This window comes from Salvelinus fontinalis, chromosome 22, assembly GCF_029448725.1.
Source record: "Salvelinus fontinalis isolate EN_2023a chromosome 22, ASM2944872v1, whole genome shotgun sequence".
Taxonomy (NCBI): Eukaryota; Metazoa; Chordata; class Actinopteri; order Salmoniformes; family Salmonidae; genus Salvelinus; species Salvelinus fontinalis.
Genome location: NC_074686.1, coordinates 5,023,514 through 5,041,254, shown reverse-complemented (window position 1 = coordinate 5,041,254; position 17,741 = coordinate 5,023,514). Strand labels below are relative to the sequence as shown.

Genomic DNA, 17,741 nt, shown 5'->3' with positions numbered 1-17,741 from the left:
AGATTAAAAGGGAAGCCTGTACAGAATATTCCAAAACATGCATCCTGCTTGCAACAAGGCACTAAAGTAATACTACAAAAAATGTGGCAATGCAATTCACTTTTTGTCCTGAATGTTTGGGGAAAATCCTATGTAAACATTACCGAGTACCACTTTCCATATTTTCAAACATAACCGTGGCTGCATCATGTTATAGGTATGCTTGTAATAATTAAGGACTGGGGAGTTTCTCAGGATAAAAAGGAAACGGAATGGAGCTAGGCACAGCCAAAATCCTAGAGAAAAACCTGGTTCAGTCTGCTTTCCACCAGTCATTGGGAGATTAATTCAACTCTCAGCAGGACAATAGCCTAAAACACAAGGCCAAATTTACACTTGTGTTACTTACCAAGAAGACAGTGAATGTTCCTGTGGCCGAGTTACAGTTTTAACTTAAATCTGGTTGTCTAGCAATTGTTCAACAACCAATTTTATCATCATTTTCAATACATTAGCAGAAAAAATAAAAATAAAAACATATTCACTTTGTCATTATGGGGTATTGTGTGTAGATGGTTGGTATTTTTTTTGTTTTAATTCATTTTGAATTTAGGCTGTAACAACAAAATGTGGAATATGTCAAGGGTTTTAGTTTAATTTATTTGCACCAAAGAAAACAAGTGACAAAACAGATTAAAAAAATATATAACAAATAAAATGTGCAGGTGTGGTTGGAAGCCTAGTGGCTTATATGAAAAACACACCACAAAAAAGCAATATACAATATGTCATGACTCTCTCTTTGGTGAGAATCAAAGGTGCCAGATCAGCTAGGCCAATGGCTGACAGATAGCCAAACTCTCTCTCTCTCTTGGGGGAGTTGGCCCGGTTTTATGACTTTATGCTGGTCGTAAACTTTCTCTCTCTTGCACTGCAGTATGGAAAAGTTAAAAATCCCTTTGTTGTAACAGAGACAGACTTTGCCAAAACTTCAAACATCAAATAATGAACATTGGGACAATATATTTTAATATCCAAATGTTGGGAATTATGACAGATGTGATATGGAAATGAATGTCTATTTTGTCATTAAAATGATCAGAAAGACTGTATAACATGCTAACTGTAATTCTGAAAGTGTACACGTCCTAGTGAACAGATGCATCTAAAATAAATGATTAAGTATAAGAATACTTATGAAAAGATAGAAATGTGATTTTACCCTTCTAAATGAGATAATGGCTTTTCATATAAATCTGGGCCAAGTCGGTAACCACGCCCATGTGAGCACAGACATTGTTTCAACATGACGGAACCGGCTTTCCGACCAGTGCTTAAAAGGACTCGCTGAAAAATTAACATATTAGACCAGACAGCGTGGAAAGGTGGCTACACGGTTTAAAATGGTTAAAACTACAAGACCAGAAAATGGTAAGACCCTCTGAAACTTTCGACGAGTGAAGGTGAAGACTAGACTACACATTCACAGCCTGCAGCTATATACAGTGGGGAGAACAAGTATTTGATACACTGCCAATTTTGCAGGTTTTCCTACTTACAAAGCATGTAGAGGTCTGTCATATTTATCATAGGTACACTTCAACTGTGAGAGACGGAATCTAAAACAAAAATCCAGAAAATCACATTGTATGATTTTTAAGTAATTAATGTTAATTAATGTTTCGGAGGACGCATGGCTCTCGACCTTCGTCTCTCCCGAGCCCGTACGGGAGTTGTAGCGATGAGACAAGACAGTAACTACTAACAATTGGATACCACAAAATTGGGGAGAAAAAGGGGGTAAAAAAAAAAAAACTATAGTTTGTTAACAAGAAATTTGTGGAGTGGTTGAAAAACAAGTTTTAATGACTCCAACCTAAGTGTATGTAAACTTCCGACTTCAACTGTATATCAGCCCTCTGATTACAATTAAGAGCAAAACGTGCCGCCCTGTTCTGGGCCAGCTAATACCCTTCCTAGAATAGGTCTTTCCTTGTCGCACCGGACCACACGACTGGACAATAATCAAGATGAGACAAAACTAGAGCCTGTAGAACTTTTTGGAGTGTGGTGTCAAAAAAGCAGAGCATATCTTTATTACGGCTAGACCTCTCCCCATTAATGCAACCATTGAATCTATATGTTTTGACCATAACAGTTTACAATCTAAGGTAACGCCAAGTAATTTAGTCTCCTCAACATGTTCAAAAGCCTCACCATTCATTAACAGATAAAGCTGAAGTCAAGCACTTAAAGAATGATTTGTACCAAATACAATGCTCTTAGTTCTAGAGATGTTCAGGACCAGTTTATTACTGGTCACCCATTCCAAAACAGACTGTGAATCTTTGTTTAGGGTTTCAGTGACTTCATTAGCTGTGGTTGCTGATGTGTATATAGTTTAATCATCAGAATACACGGACACACATGCTTTGCATAATGCCAGTGGCAGGTCATTGATAAAAATAGAAACGAGTAGAGGGCCTAGAGAGCTGCCCTGTGTTACACCACACATTACATGTTTGACATGAGAAAAGCTTTCATTAAATAAATAATTAAGCCAATTTGTGTATCACTGATTCATCACTTCGGCGAAGGTTCTTGTGGATTAAGATATTTGCGAAGTTCAGAATGAGACTGATATAAGGAAACTATTGATTGATAACTACATTTACATTTTACATTTAAGTCATTTAGCAGACGCTCTTATCCAGAGCGACTTACAAATTGGAAAGTTCATACATATTCATCCTGGTCCCCCCGTGGGAATTGAACCCACAACTCTGGCGTTGCAAGCGCCATGCTCTACCAACTGAGCCACACGGGACTAGTATATTGATATGTTCTTGAGTTAATTCGGGAAACAGTAACTCATTAAATAAACTTTTCCCATGATGCCCCAAATTACTAATGAATTAGTTGCATGATTAATTTAATCAAGTAATAATTAAACGTAGGAGGTAATTAAATACCAAAAAAAAAAAAAAAAGATAAAACCTACTATTCATAAATTAATTTATCAGTAATCACGCAGCAGTGGCTTCGGGACAAGTCTCAATGTCCTTGAGTGGCCCAGCCAGAGCCCAGACTTGAACTTGATCTGACATCTGTGGAGAAACCTGAAAATAGCTGTGCAGCGACGCTCCCCATCCAACCTGACAGAGCTTTAGAGGATCTGCCAAGAAGAATGGGAGGAGCTCCCCAAATGCAGGTGTGCCAAACTTGTAGCGTCATACCCAAGAAGACTCGAGGCTGTAATCGCTGCCAAAGGTGCTACAACAAAGTACTGAGTAAACGGTATGAATACTTACAGTACGTAAATGCTATATTTCAATATTTATTTATTTATTTTTTTTATTTTATTTTTTTAACTGTTTTTGCTTTGTCATTATGGGGGATTGTGTGTAGATTTATGACGGGGGAAAAAATATGAATCCATTTTAGAATAAGGCCGTAACGTAACAAAATGTGGAAAAAGTCAATGGGTCTGAATACTTTCTGGATACACAGATTGGGTACAACAAAGGCCCAACTATCGAACGCTGTGGCATGTCACAGAATATCTTAGCCCTGGTAGATGCACAGCCGTTTGAATAAACAAATTGTTCTCTATCATAAACATAATTATATAACCAATTATACACTGCTCAAAAAAATAAAGGGAACACTTAAACAACACAATGTAACTCCAAGTCAATCACACTTCTGTGAAATCAAACTGTCCAATTAGGAAGCAACACTGATTGACAATAAATTCCACATGCTGTTGTGCAAATGGAATAGACAAAAGGTGGAAATTATAGGCAATTAGCAAGACACCCCCAAAAAAGGAGTGATTCTGCAGGTGGTGACCACAGACCACTTCTCAGTTCCTATGCTTCCTGGCTGATGTTTTGGTCACTTTTGAATGCTGGCGGTGCTCTCACTCTAGCGGTAGCATGAGACGGAGTCTACAACCCACACAAGTGGCTCAGGTAGTGCAGCTCATCCAGGATGGCACATCAATGCGAGCTGTGGCAAAAAGGTTTGCTGTGTCTGTCAGCGTAGTGTCCAGAGCATGGAGGCACTACCAGGAGACAGGCCAGTACATCAGGAGACATGGAGGAGGCCGTAGGATGGCAACAACCCAGCAGCAGGACCGCTACCTCCGCCTTTGTGCCAGGAGGTGCACTGCCAGAGCCCTGCAAAATGACCTCCAGCAGGCCACAAATGTGCATGTGTCTGCTCAAACGGTCAGAAACAGACTCCACGAGGGTGGTATGAGGGCCCGACATCCACAGGTGGGGGTTGTGCTTACAGCCCAGCACCGTGCAGGACGTTTGGCATTTGCCAGAGAACACCAAGATTGGCAAATTCGCCACTGGCGCCCTGTGCTCTTCACAGATGAAAGCAGGTTCACACTGAGCACATGAGCACATGTGACAGACGTGACAGAGTCTGGAGACGCCGTGGAGAACGTTCTGCTGCCTGCAACATCCTCCAGCATGACCGGTTTGGCGGTGGGTCAGTCATGGTGTGGGGTGGCATTTCTTTGTGGGGCCGCACAGCCCTCCATGTGCTCGCCAGAGGTAGCCTGACTGCCATTAGGTACCGAGATGAGATCCTCAGACCCCTTGTGAGACCATATGCTGACACAGCACATTTGTGGCCTTCTGGATGTCATTTTGCAGGGCTCTGGCAGTGCACCTCCTTGCACAAAGGCGGAGGTAGCAGTCCTGCTGCTGGGTTGTTGCCCTCCTACGGCCTCCTCCACGTCTCCTGGTAGTGCCTCCATGCTCTGGAGCCTACGCTGACAGACACAGCAAACCCTTTGCCACAGCTCGCATTGATGTGCCATCCTGGATGAACTGCACTACCTGAGCCACTTGTGTGGGTTGTAGACTCCGTCTCATGCTACCGCTAGAGTGAGAGCACCGCCAGCATTCAAAAGTGACCAAAACATCAGCCAGGAAGCATAGGAACTGAGAAGTGGTCTGTGGTCACCACCTGCAGAATCACTCATTTTTTGGGGGTGTCTTGCTAATTGCCTATAATTTCCACCTTTTGTCTATTCCATTTGCACAACAGCATGTGAAATGTATTGTCAATCAGTGTTGCTTCCTAAGTGGACAGTTTGATTTCACAGAAGTGTGATTGACTTGGAGTTACATTGTGTTGTTTAAGTGTTCCCTTTATTTTTTTGAGCAGTGTATATATAATCATGAAAACAATAGTATTGCAATCTAGAAAGTAATATTTCATGATCAACCGTGTCAAACGCTTTGGATACATCTAAAAAGATGCCAAGAGAGTATTCATTGTTGTTTAGGGCTGTAAAAATGTAATCCACAAGTTGCAAAAGAGACAAATCTGTGGAGTAGTTTTTACGAAAACCATATTGTAGCTCATATAGAATACAGTGTTGATTTAAATATTTAAATATTCTGATAGACACATTTTTCAAGGATTCTGTAAAACACATGGTAGTACATATTGGGCGATAATTTGTAAAATATCAAATATTTAGGAACAATACGACTTTGCGAAGCTCAGGAATCGAGGAAGACACCGATTTCACCAAAAAAGGCCCCAATCTCATCATGACCTGCTGCTGATCTTAAAGCGCTCACAATTAATTTTGTTAAATATTCTACATCTACTAATCAATACCATCTGTTTATTTCCAGCGGACAAAGAGAAGTGGGAAATTAGAAAGTGGTCAGAAATGTCAGTATAAAGTATACCCGTATTATTTGTAAAAATATGGGTGGCAGACAAACTGGTCACTCTGTGGTCTTATAGATGAGGGAATACAGATAGATGGAGTATAAAGTATTCACTCTGTGGTCTTATAGATGAGGGAATACAGATAGATGGAGTATAAAGTATTCAACAAGTCAGATGAACTGGTCACTCTGTGGTCTTATAGATGAGGGGACACAGATAGATGGAGTATAAAGCATTCAACAAGTCAGATGTCATTGAGTGGTTCTCTTCAATAAGTTTGTTGTAAACATCCAATAGAAAACAAATTGTATCTTCATTATTCATCAAATTTAAGGTTGATGCAAGGACAAATGAAACTCCCAATATTGGAATCGGGTAGATGGATGAAATACCACTTTAGCACTCAAAAATGAACAGGAGAGAATTTGTAGGAAAAGAGAATGAACATCCATGTAATCAGATACTGCAAGAAACTTAATGAGCAGAAATGGACACTCCTCCTCCCACTATGTTGTACAGTGGTGAACAGCATTAGGAGACATGCCATACGTCTCTTCAGTCAACATGCTTCTGAAAGGGCAACAATGCAATTATTCGTGATAGAGAGAAGACAGATAATGAACAAAAGTGGTCGTGATTTTTAGGAAGACCGCGAACGTTCAAATCAAAGGTCGAAAATAAGCTTGTCTTGGAAATAGATCGACTGTTATACAGGTTGTTACATCTTTTAATATTATAGTAATCACAAGTGATCGTCATCTCCGGTAAAATTCAGGAAATTTGAATCCGGATCAACAACCATATTTATCGCTGGCTTCATTAATATCTAACGGGTTAAAGACCATGTTATCAGGGTTCATATCCTGCCCAATTAAGATAGATACACAGTCGGAATCATCCAATGAGTGGAACGGAAATATAGAAGTGCATGTATAAAGTGTAAATGAAGTGCAAATATAGAATATACATGTCCAACATAACCACACATTTGTGATAGTTTTTATCAATAGGGATGTACTTCCTACAAAATGCACATTGACACAGTCCACATAACCCTCTGAAGTCTTCAGTGGTGTTATGACATTTAGAGCAATGTGTGTTTTAGGTCATAAGGTTAGGTGAAACACGTGTGTGTGTGGGTGGTGTAAGAATATTTTGAAGATAAATACACTTTGCAAAGGACGGCTGTACTGGAGCAGGATACTTGTTATTTGGCCATTGGCCATGTTTTACTGCAAAAAATTATAATTGGTCAACCACAAGCTAAGGCTGGGGGTTATAAATTACACCCTGTCGGTTTGTTCTGTGGAGAGAATCTCTGACGACAGGGAAGAAATTACCATCTACCATCTACTTCCAAGCATGATAAGTCCTCTTTGAATAAACCTATTTTCCTCCCCCTGATTTGCTTTGGGGTCTGTGATATTGAAGAATAACATCAACTGCTAACAGTGAGAATAAATGTGTGTGTGTGGGTGGGTGCGTGAATACTTTCTGAAGGCACAGTAAATGTAAAATAATAATAATAATAATAATATTTCAGAGGTATAAAAAAGGAACATAAAGGAACGATATAAACCGTTTTTTTTGTTTTGTACGAACCCGTTCAGAACTTTATTTTTCTGGTCGGAACAGTGGAACGGAAAAAAAAGAAAACTCTGTTCAGAACGAAAACGATTGGAAAATAATTTGGGTTCCAACCCGATAATAATGTTTAACCTCTTTTCAGGAGGATGCAGATTTTTCTCTTGTTGGACAATAAGCGTGAATCTAAATGGCTGACCTGCATCATCTTGGCGTGGATGTAGAAGCAGGAGTAGCCCAGCTGGGTGATCTTCTTAGCCAGCAACTCAACTCTCTGGGTGGAGTTACAGAAGATAATGGACTGATTGATCTGCAGCTGTGAAAAACAAACCACAAGAGAAAGGAAATGTTAAAACTAACAAACTATAACAAAACACTTCATATAACGCTTTTCATGAGAATCTCAAAGCTGTAAATGCTTTAAAAACAACAATATAGAGTTCTGGCAGGTCTTAGGCGATGGTTTAACATGAATGTAAACATTTCTGAAGTGGGTTTGAAAGATCAGAGTGACTGCGGATCCGAATCCCCCCCCGTACTAAAAAAAGCTTATGTGCACGTGCGGAACACGTTCTACACGTGTTTATTCTCCACGCAGTCTCTGCTCTACTAGTCTGACTACCAGTCACTTTAGCTAACATTCCACTCGTCACAAGTCTAAAAAATACATTTAATATAGCCTAAACCAACACAATAAATCCATTATTAAAGAAACATGATCTGAAGAAAATGTATCCCATTTCAGAAGAATAGAACAGCATATTGTGAGTTGTCCTTACGTTAGAACCTGACCACCTGTGCAATATGGCTGTGGGCTAAACTAGTTCATTTAGCAGACAGGTTAGAATTACGTGGCATTCTTTTATAGTATGAAGAATAGGCCTACAATTGAACATAGTTGAATAAATAGAAAGGATATTTTCTCCAAATGATTTGCGAGGGACCTCACACATGCGGCTATTCTGTGTTGAGCGTTTAACAAAGAAACATATCCGCCTATATGCTTCATTTAGAGTTATTTATGCAACTTTAGTTGCGATACAAACGTTATGCTATATGTTTTGATTTTTAACACACTAAGAATGTAAGAATGCATGATGCAACAACTAATGATGATTTGAAAAAGTTACAAAAACCATCCTTAGCTTACACTTGAAGAGCTAATGCAGTTTACGTGCAGTTACGTTTTTAATATGCAAGCACTTGCAGCATGTCCATAAGGCTAGGGGAAGCTAAGCTTTACCTAATGTAAACTGAATTAAAATCGGCAAAATTATATAGCCTTATTAGAAGGGATGCACAATATCGGTGAACATATCGGAATCAGACAATATTAGCTAAAAATGCCAACATCGTTGTCGGCCCGATGTCTAGTTTAATGCCAATCTGCAAAACCGATGTCAAAGCTGAAGTTCACACCTATAGAACGTAAGCACATGACATAATGACGCCACGTAAAATTCCGCGCAACACAGTATTCCTAACTTAGCCCACAATGTCTGCTGTCTGGATCGAGCAGTCAACAAGTCGAGCAGTCATTTGATGGAATAAGAACATTTCAGAGAGACAAATGCAAGGCAAGATCCATTAAAGCCAAGATAATGGAATTCATTGCCCTTGACAATCAGCCATCTCTGTCGTGGGTGATGTTGGCTTTTGCCGACTGGTCGAAAACCAGTACACACTACTAAGTGCGCTATTTTTTAGATGTTGCCCTACCGGAGTTACACAGTAATAGCGTCACTGCTATTAGCTTCACGACATACATACTATGGAACGCCGTTTAGATCTTTGCGTGTCAAAAAAGATACAGTAGCACTGTCAAAGCTGTACAAAAAAGTCTGCAAACAAGTAAACGCCGGCCACGAACGATGTGTTTACAATACTGCGTTGGTAATAAGGCATCATTTGTTTGACCGCAACTTCTGGGGTAGCTAGCTAGCTTTAGCTTGGTACCTAGCTAGCACCAATACAACCAGCCTGAAAACAATGACCAGTAGAAACTGCAGTCATTTTCATTATTCTTAGCAATGATTTAGGAATCCTTGTGAGTAAGTATTAGCTAGGTTGCCACTTGTTGTTCGCCAGTTCATGAAAATAAATAGCTAGCCAGGTACTTAGCTTTGGGCAACAGGGTTAACACAATAAGCGGCCAGCTAGCTTTATCTGGCTAGTGAGCCTCGACCGGACCAGGTTATGTGTTGTGAAGCGAGCCACAATAAGGATTAGGCATAATATAGCTAGGTGTCATCATCTAAAATAACCCTAATTTATTCAATCACTCTCTTCTTCAACCTCATCATTCAGTTAATTCAAATTAAATTGTAGTGCATTTTGTCTCTCCCGTTCAACAACTCCCAATCGCTTTTGCATCTGGTCTAAAGGGATAGATAACTTAACATGATATAGGTTAATTAAATAATTGAAAGTAAAAATGTGATTGTTTATTAGCCTAGTGGATATAAGTATTTTAGGCATGTCAAGTGTATCTGTGCCATTGTATTTACCCAAGTTCTCTCTCCGGGACCACCCGACAGCAAATGTTTTTGTTGTTGCCTGATGCAGGACTCTAGTGCCAGAGAAGAGAGACTCTCGGACTGGAACATTTACACCTCCATTCATTTACAAGAAGATTGTCAATTTCTGCCACAGTTTAGATTACCTGTAGATCAGTGTTCTAACTCTGCCTTGTGATAGTGTGGTGCAATGGACACAATGATCATAAATCTGCCACCATCTACCACAAAAGGTTGGGGTATAAGCACTAAAATTTTAATTGAAGAACCACTGTAGAGCCACCAAACCAACTTCCACATGTTCAGGCTATCCTAACTTCTAATTGTATATATATTTTTTAAATCAATTATAACTATAAACATTTGCATAAAATAACTCCCCAACAGTGAGTTGTAGACACCGATCGAACTTTCAAGTGTACAGGCTATAATATCCTATCAAGCGATCCTTCACAAACTAGCATGCACATCACATTTAATTCAGGAAACGTTTTATTTCTGTATAGACAGGAGTAGGCTAATTACTAGTGATGCACCGATATTACATTTTTGGCCGATACCGATATCCAATTATTTCCTTGCCAAAAACCCCCCGATACAGATATTTAGAATTTTAGCGGCCTTTTAGGCATTCTAGTACAGTTAAATAGTTAACACACACACATGGACGCAGAGGTCTAAGGCACTGCATCTCAATGCAAGAGGCATTGAGATCCCTGGTTTGAATCCAGGCTGTATCACATCCGGCCGTGATTGGGAGTCCCATAGGGCGGCGCACAATTGGCCCAGTGTTGTCCGGGTTTGGCCGGGGTAGGCCGTCATTGTAAATAGAATTTGTTCTTAACTGACTTGCCTAGTTAAATAAAGGTTATACACACACACACTGACCAAAAAGTTATTTTTGGGGCATTTACCTATGTCCCCATTACCAGTAAAACCTATTTCTTTCACTTACTTGCTGTGCTGTTTCATTGTTCATTTGTCCAGTCGTTTCATTCTCAACCAGGATTTCTATTGTACGCAGTTTGGGTCTTTGTGTGTCAAAAAATATACTACAGAACAGCATTTGACGTGTCAAATAACACGATTTGATGTGTCAATTAAGCTTGTTGACCAATCTGGACCTAAATATGCCTGCACGTCACATAATTTAACGGGTTCATAATTTTTTTACGTAGTTATTACACTATCACTCGTATTTCAACGTTTCATCGATACGTATGATATGATGCTGGTAAAGTTGTCTCGCGCACTTACAGTGCTGGTCATAAAAAAAGCTAGCTAGCTCATGGATGCAAAAAAAAAATATTCCCCCAAAACATAGTAAAAAGACAATCTGTTTCAGTAGCTATAGTTAGCTAGCTAACTATATAAGCTAGGTGTCATCATTTAAAATAACCCTAATTCATAAGACAGTTTTTATTTGATTAATGATGGTCGGACCCATCTATGTGAAGCTAGCCACAATAAGGATTAGCCACAACAGTGGAATTTGCAATGTGCCTTCAAAATAAAAGTATAGCATAATTCTACTATTTGTATTTGGTCTGCATATAAGGCTGTAATTGCTGCAAATGGAGGATTCTTTGACGAAAGTAAAGTTTGAAGGAGACAATTATTATTTCAACTAAAAATCATTATTTATAACCTTGTCAATGTCTTGACTATATTTCCTACTCATTTTGCAACTCATTTCATGTATGTTTTCATGGAAAACAAGGACATTTCTAAGTGACCCCAAACTTTTGAACGATAGTTTATATTTTAAAGAATACAGTGGAATATAACAGACCATTTTTGTTTCGCTTAGAATAAAAACCTTAGTGTAACAATAGTTTTAGTAAGTAATAAGCTACGGTCCAGTTATAGCTTCTTCACCCCATGCTTCCTGAGGCACCTCCCACAAGTTGAATTGGCTTGATGGGCACTTCTTACGGTCAAGCTGCTCCCACAATAGCTCAATAGGCTTGAGATCCAGTGACTGTGCTGGCCACTCCATTATAGACAGAATACCAGCTGACTGCTTCTTCCCTAAATACTTCTTGCATAGTTTGGAGCTGTGCTTTGAGTCATTGTCCTGATGTAGAAGGAAATTGGCTCCAAATAAGCACCATCCACAGGGTATGGCATTGCAAAATGGAGTGATAGCCTTCCTTCTTCAAGATCCATTTTACCCTGTTCAAATTTCCCACTTTACCACCACCAAAGCACCCCTAGACCATCACATTGCCTCCACCATGCTTAGACAGTGTAGTAAATCGTGATGCTCAACACTTTCTGGAGGACAGAGTTTTGAAATCAGTGAATTCGAGTATGATAGCTAAGGAGATGGAGAAAACACCGGTCTCCGGATTACATCTTCAAACTAAGGGCAACCATGGCATCCGACAGGAGACGCGTCCACCCATGAATGATGTATACAGGTAAGATAGTCTAGCCAGCTACATTTTCAGATATTACACGTTTCTAATTGTGACAGAAAGTGGTTCAATTTCAAGTTAAAATGTGCTGTTACCTGGCTGGCTAGCTAGCTAACGTTACGTGTATGATCTTATTATTCATATCTCAGAGCCATTTGCTTGGTTAGTTATAGCCTAATGTTAGCTAACTGACATTGAACCTGGCTGGTTAGCTACCTGCAGATTCATGCAGGGTAGTAACGTCATGAGTTGGGATTATGGTTCATTGTTTACCTAGTTAGCTAACATTAGCAGGCTGGCTCGCTAGCGGTACGTGTATGATCTTATTATTCGTATCTCAGAGCCATTTGCTTGGCTAGTTATAGCCTAATGTTAGCTAGCTAACATTGAACCTGATTGGTTAGCTACCTGCAGATTCATGCAGGGTAGTAACTTCATGAGTTGGGATTATGGATCATTGTTTACCTAGCTAGCTAGCTGCATGTCTGAAGAAAAGACTCCACTATGGAAGTAACCACTTCAGTTGCGTTTGTAAATTCAGTCTGGCCATCTACTCTGATTTCAGAGCACTCTCGTCTCAGTGTGCCAGAGCGCAGAATAACTGATGAATTTACGAACGCTCAATACCTGTTGAATATGGCCGGTGACAGTAAACACTGGTAAAAAAAAGCACAATTAAATTGTTGCCAGCAGCAGTTAGTCACCAACACTCTAGACAACATGAAAACAGCCTAACCAACTCTGCTAGGGTAAGTAAAATGGTCAGAGTGGGGTGTTCTTTCATTTGTATCTGGAAGTAGCTAGCAAATGTTAGCCAGTTAGCTTGGGTGCTTGACTGCCGTTGGGAGGTCAGAACGTTCGGATCAACCCTACTCATTGGCCAGCGCATCCAGTGTGCGCAATGAACGCTCTGAATTTACGAATGGACAATCTGACACCACAGTTGCAGTCACCAATGCTCTGGATAACATAAGAGCCTAACCAGCTCTGCTAGGGCGAGTAATGTTCAGTGAACTGTTCTCTCATTTGTGTCTGGAAGTAGCTAGCTCGGGTGATCGACTACTGTTAGTACAGAACGCTCAGATCAACCCTTGAAGAGATGGGTGAGGCTAAAGCTTAAGAGGGTGTGAACAATGCTGAATGGGTGTAGACAAAGAAGGGCTCTCCAGTAGGAGTAGTACCAAAACATTAAAAAGGCAATTTTCTCAAAAGTGAGTTTACAAGTTTATCAACTTTCAAAGCAGAATTAATTTCCCATTGTTCCTCAGCTGTAGTGTATGATATACCATGTTGTAGCTCTGAATCTCTACTTTTATCCAATGTAAAAAACACAATTTCAAATGTTGATACTTAAGACCGATTTGAGCCAGTCGGTCACATATGATTCAACATGGACAGTTTAAAAAAATTGTTCTACATGAAACATGCTATCAAGAAAAATTTTTATGGTAGGTGTAGTTGACTGAGTTGGGGTATACATTATGCCGATTTATTTGTATATTTTATGAAATTATGGAATTTATTTTTGCAAATATCCAAAAATCAGAAAATTGACAGATGTTACAAAATTGTGATTTTGCTTCCACGTAGCATGTTTTAGTTTTCCTTACAATAAATTGGATTAGTTAGGCCTTTAGAATATTGCAAAACATATCCTTGAGTCAGCCTGCCCATCGAAACTACACCTAATTTATACCAAAACTAATTTCACACATAAGAGTTAGCCTATAGACAAGATTAAATTGACAATCTGATGAGTGACAATAATATTAGTTGTCAAATTGAACATTGAGAGATACAGGGAAAGGACCATCCCTTTATCAAATCCTCCTTCAGTCACATGCAGGTACAACATTTTGATTTCTATACATTATCAGAAAGAGCACATTCTGCAGTGTCTATAACAATCACCACCAATAGACCTCATAATTCAAGATCTATTTCCAAATTTCACTATTTCCAAGAATATCCATGCTGTCCATGCATTCAGCGCAGCACCATTGCTCTGGCAACTAAGCAAGAACTAGTAACAAAATAAAAATATGTTCATCAATGGCCGAATGGCCGATAGAAATTGACAATAGTGCGTTTGACTTCAATTAACTGAATGATGAGGGTGAATATTGAATTTAGAAGAATAGTGTAATGAAGAATGGGAGATCTATTTATTTTATTATGAAAGGCTGAAAATGGTATACATTCTCCCCATAAGAGAGTCAAATCAGACACAGAGTACAACACACAACTTGTGCAGTTCACGATGGCAAGCCAAACTAAAACAGTGCCACACAACGCAGAAGAGCTGGGTTTTGACATTTTGAAAGTGTATTGGAAAGTTGATAATAGCTAGCAAACCTTTTTGTTTGGATCCCTCGATGCAGTTGGCATCAGTTTCTGGGACTGCTAGTCTCTGTCCAGTAATCCTGCAGACCAAGGACAGGTCTGAGGAGCTATTTGGCATTGCAACTAGCCGCATATCAAGCAAGCGGGGTTTTCTTGAGGGCTTGAACGCAGCTCGCGACGAGGTTAGCCATTGTGGCTAGGACTACGGATTGTCCCGGCTTTGTGCCCGTCTAGATCCCTGCTGTTTGTTGTTTCAATCTTCCCTGTGACATGCCCTGTCTGGAACTGCGAGGAGTAACAGCGTAACCTACGTTGCTAGCTACTATGACAAAGACCAAAGCCGGCGGGGGTACCGTTGAGGACAGTGGTGTCTATCACACGTGAAGGTTATTTTTAAACGAACAAAAATACTTCTACAAGTAGTTGTTCAAACAAGAAAATATCTTCAAGTGTTTTGTCAAAATACCAGTGGAATCAACTCATAAAAGAATGGAGAACCTGACCAGAAAGGTCCAGGACCTGAGGAACAGTTTGCAGTTCTCCCAGGGTCAGCTCGATGAGTTGAAACAGGAGAACGGCAAGATGACAGCAATCTGTAAGTCATTGAGAGAGGACATCAGTCCTGTGTGTGAATCAATGATAAAAATTGACAAATCTCGATGGACAATCAAGGCGGAACAACATGGTTGGACAGAATTGCAGAATCTCCACGAGACCTAGACAGAGTCTGAGGACAAAGTGAGGGAAATGATATCTGATACTGAAGATGGACCACAGGAAGATTGAGGTGGAACATGCCACCAGGACTGGAAAACCCACCACCGGCCCAGGTGACATGACCAGGCCGATAGTGGTCAAGTTCCTGACAACAAGGCTCATTGTCCACCCTCCCTCCCAGAAGCCGGGAGGGGATGAGAGGAAAGCCTCTGGGTTTGTAGCTTCAACCCCGCAGCACACACACATGATTAATGGACTGCTGAATGTATATTTTTTTCTCTTGCTTTGTTTGCTCTTTTCTGTATTATGTCTATCTCTGATAAGCTACCCAGGAAAGGGGTAAAAAACAGCCCATATCAATATAAGTAGCCTTAGAAATAAGGTTCATGAAAGAAATCAATAACTTGCTAACATGAGAACATTCATATATTAGCCATTTCTGAGACTCATTTGATGAATACAGCAGTAGCAATAGAAGGATATAACATCTATAGAAGACAAATGCTTATGTGTGTATGCATGTATGCATGTATGTATGCATGTATGTATGTATGCATGTATGCATGTATGCATGTATGTATGTATATATACACATATACATACAGAGCCATATCCCTGTAATGCTTGGCAAGTGTTATTGAAGTGTTGTGGTTGAAAGTTCACGTGGCACATCTAAAGACTTTTCTTTTGGGGAGTTGCTATACGCCACCAAGTGCTAACAGTCTGTATCTAAATAATGTGTGTGAAATGCTTGATAGCGTATGTGATGCAAACAGAGAGGTCTACTTTCTTGGGGACCTGGATATTGATTGGTTTTCGTCAAGATGTCCGCTCAAGAGGATGCTTTTCACTGTAACCAGAGTGTTCACAAACACTACAGGAACAAGATCGTCAACATGTTTACAGATACTGTAGAACTTTGAGCTGACACAAATCTATCGTTCTGCCCCTGAACAAGGCAACTAACCCACTGTTCCAAGGCCGTCATTGTAAATAAGAATTTGTTCTTAACTGACCTGCCTAGTTAAATAAAGGTAATATAAATAAAAAATGTGTTCAACTATTTGTGTGATTGTGGTTCAGTAGATGTGTGGTTGTGCTCAGTAGTTCTGTGGTTCCAGTAGATGTGTGGTTCAGTAGGTGTGTGGTTCAGTAGGTGTGTGGTTCAGTAGGTGTGTGGTTGTGCTCAGTAGTTCTGTGGTTCAGTAGGTGTGTGGTTCAGTAGATGTGTGGTTGTGCTCAGTAGTTCAGCAGATGTGTGGTTCAGTAGGTGTGTGGTTGTGCTCAGTATTTCACTGGTTCAGTAGATGTGTGGTTCAGTAGGTGTCTGGTTGTGCTCAGTAGGTGTGTGGTTCAGTAGGTGTCTGGTTGTGCTCAGTAGTTCAGTAGATGTGTGGTTCAGTAAGTGTGTGGTTGTGCTCAGTAGTTCAGTAGATGTGTGGTTCAGTAAGTGTGTGGTTGTACTCAGTAGTTCAGTAGATGTGTGGTACAGTAGATGGGTGGTTCAGTAGGTGTGTGGTTGTGCTCAGTAGTTCAGTAGGTGTGTGGTTCAGTAGATGTGTGGTTGTGCTCAGTAGTTCTGTGGTTCAGTAGATGTGTGGTTGTGCTCAGTAGTTCAGTAGATGTGTGGTTCAGTAGATGTGTGGTTGTGCTCAGTAGTTCTGTGGTTCAGTAGGTGTGTGGTTGTGGTTCAGTAGATGTGTAGTTCAGTAGATGTGTAGTTCAGTAGATGTGTGGTTGTGCTCAGTAGTTCTGTGGTTCAGTAGATGTGTGGTTCAGTAGGTGTCTGGTTCAGTAGGTGTCTGGTTGTGCTCAGTAGTTCAGTAGATGGGTGGTTCAGTAGGTGTGTGGTTGTGCTCAGTAGTTCAGTAGGTGTGTGGTTGAGTAGATGTGTGGTTGTGCTCAGTAGTTCTGTGGTTCAGTAGATGTGTGGTTGTACTCAGTAGTTCTGTGGTTCAGTAGGTGTGTGGTTCAGTAGGTGTGTGGTTCAGTAGGTGTGTGGTTCAGTAGGTGTGTGGTTGTGCTCAGTAGTTCTGTGGTTCAGTAGGTGTGTGGTTGTGGTTCAGTAGATGTGTGCTTCGGTAGATGTGTGGTTGTGCTCAGTAGTTCAGTAGGTGTGTGGTTCTGTAGATGTGGTCAGTAGTTGTGTGGTTCAGTAAGAGTGCGGTTGTGCTCAGTAGATGTGTGGTTCAGTAGATGTGTGGTTCAGTAGATGTGTGGTTCAGTAGATGTGTGGTTCAGTAGATGTGTGGTTCAGTAGATGTGTGGTTCAGTAGATGTGTAGTTCAGTAGATGTGTAGTTCAGTAGATGTGTAGTTCAGTAGATGTGTGGTTCAGTAGATGTGTAGTTCAGTAGATGTGTAGTTCAGTAGATGTGTAGTTCAGTAGATGTGTAGTTCAGTAGATGTGTAGTTCAGTAGATGTGTAGTTCAGTAGGTGTGTGGTTCAGTAGGTGTGTGGTTCAGTAGGTGTGTGG

The 17,741-nt window shown here is 40.3% G+C and overlaps 1 protein-coding gene across 1 annotated transcript in view; it reads right to left on the bottom strand.

The window, feature by feature from the left end:
- LOC129819603 (probable ATP-dependent RNA helicase ddx6) overlaps nt 1–17,741 on the bottom strand; it is a 57,891-nt gene that overhangs the window by 11,165 nt on the left and 28,985 nt on the right. Inside the window, exon 10 of the mRNA XM_055875993.1 lies at nt 7,469–7,585. Within this exon, the coding sequence (XP_055731968.1) occupies nt 7,469–7,585 (117 nt within the window). The remainder of the gene's footprint in view (nt 1–7,468; nt 7,586–17,741) is intronic.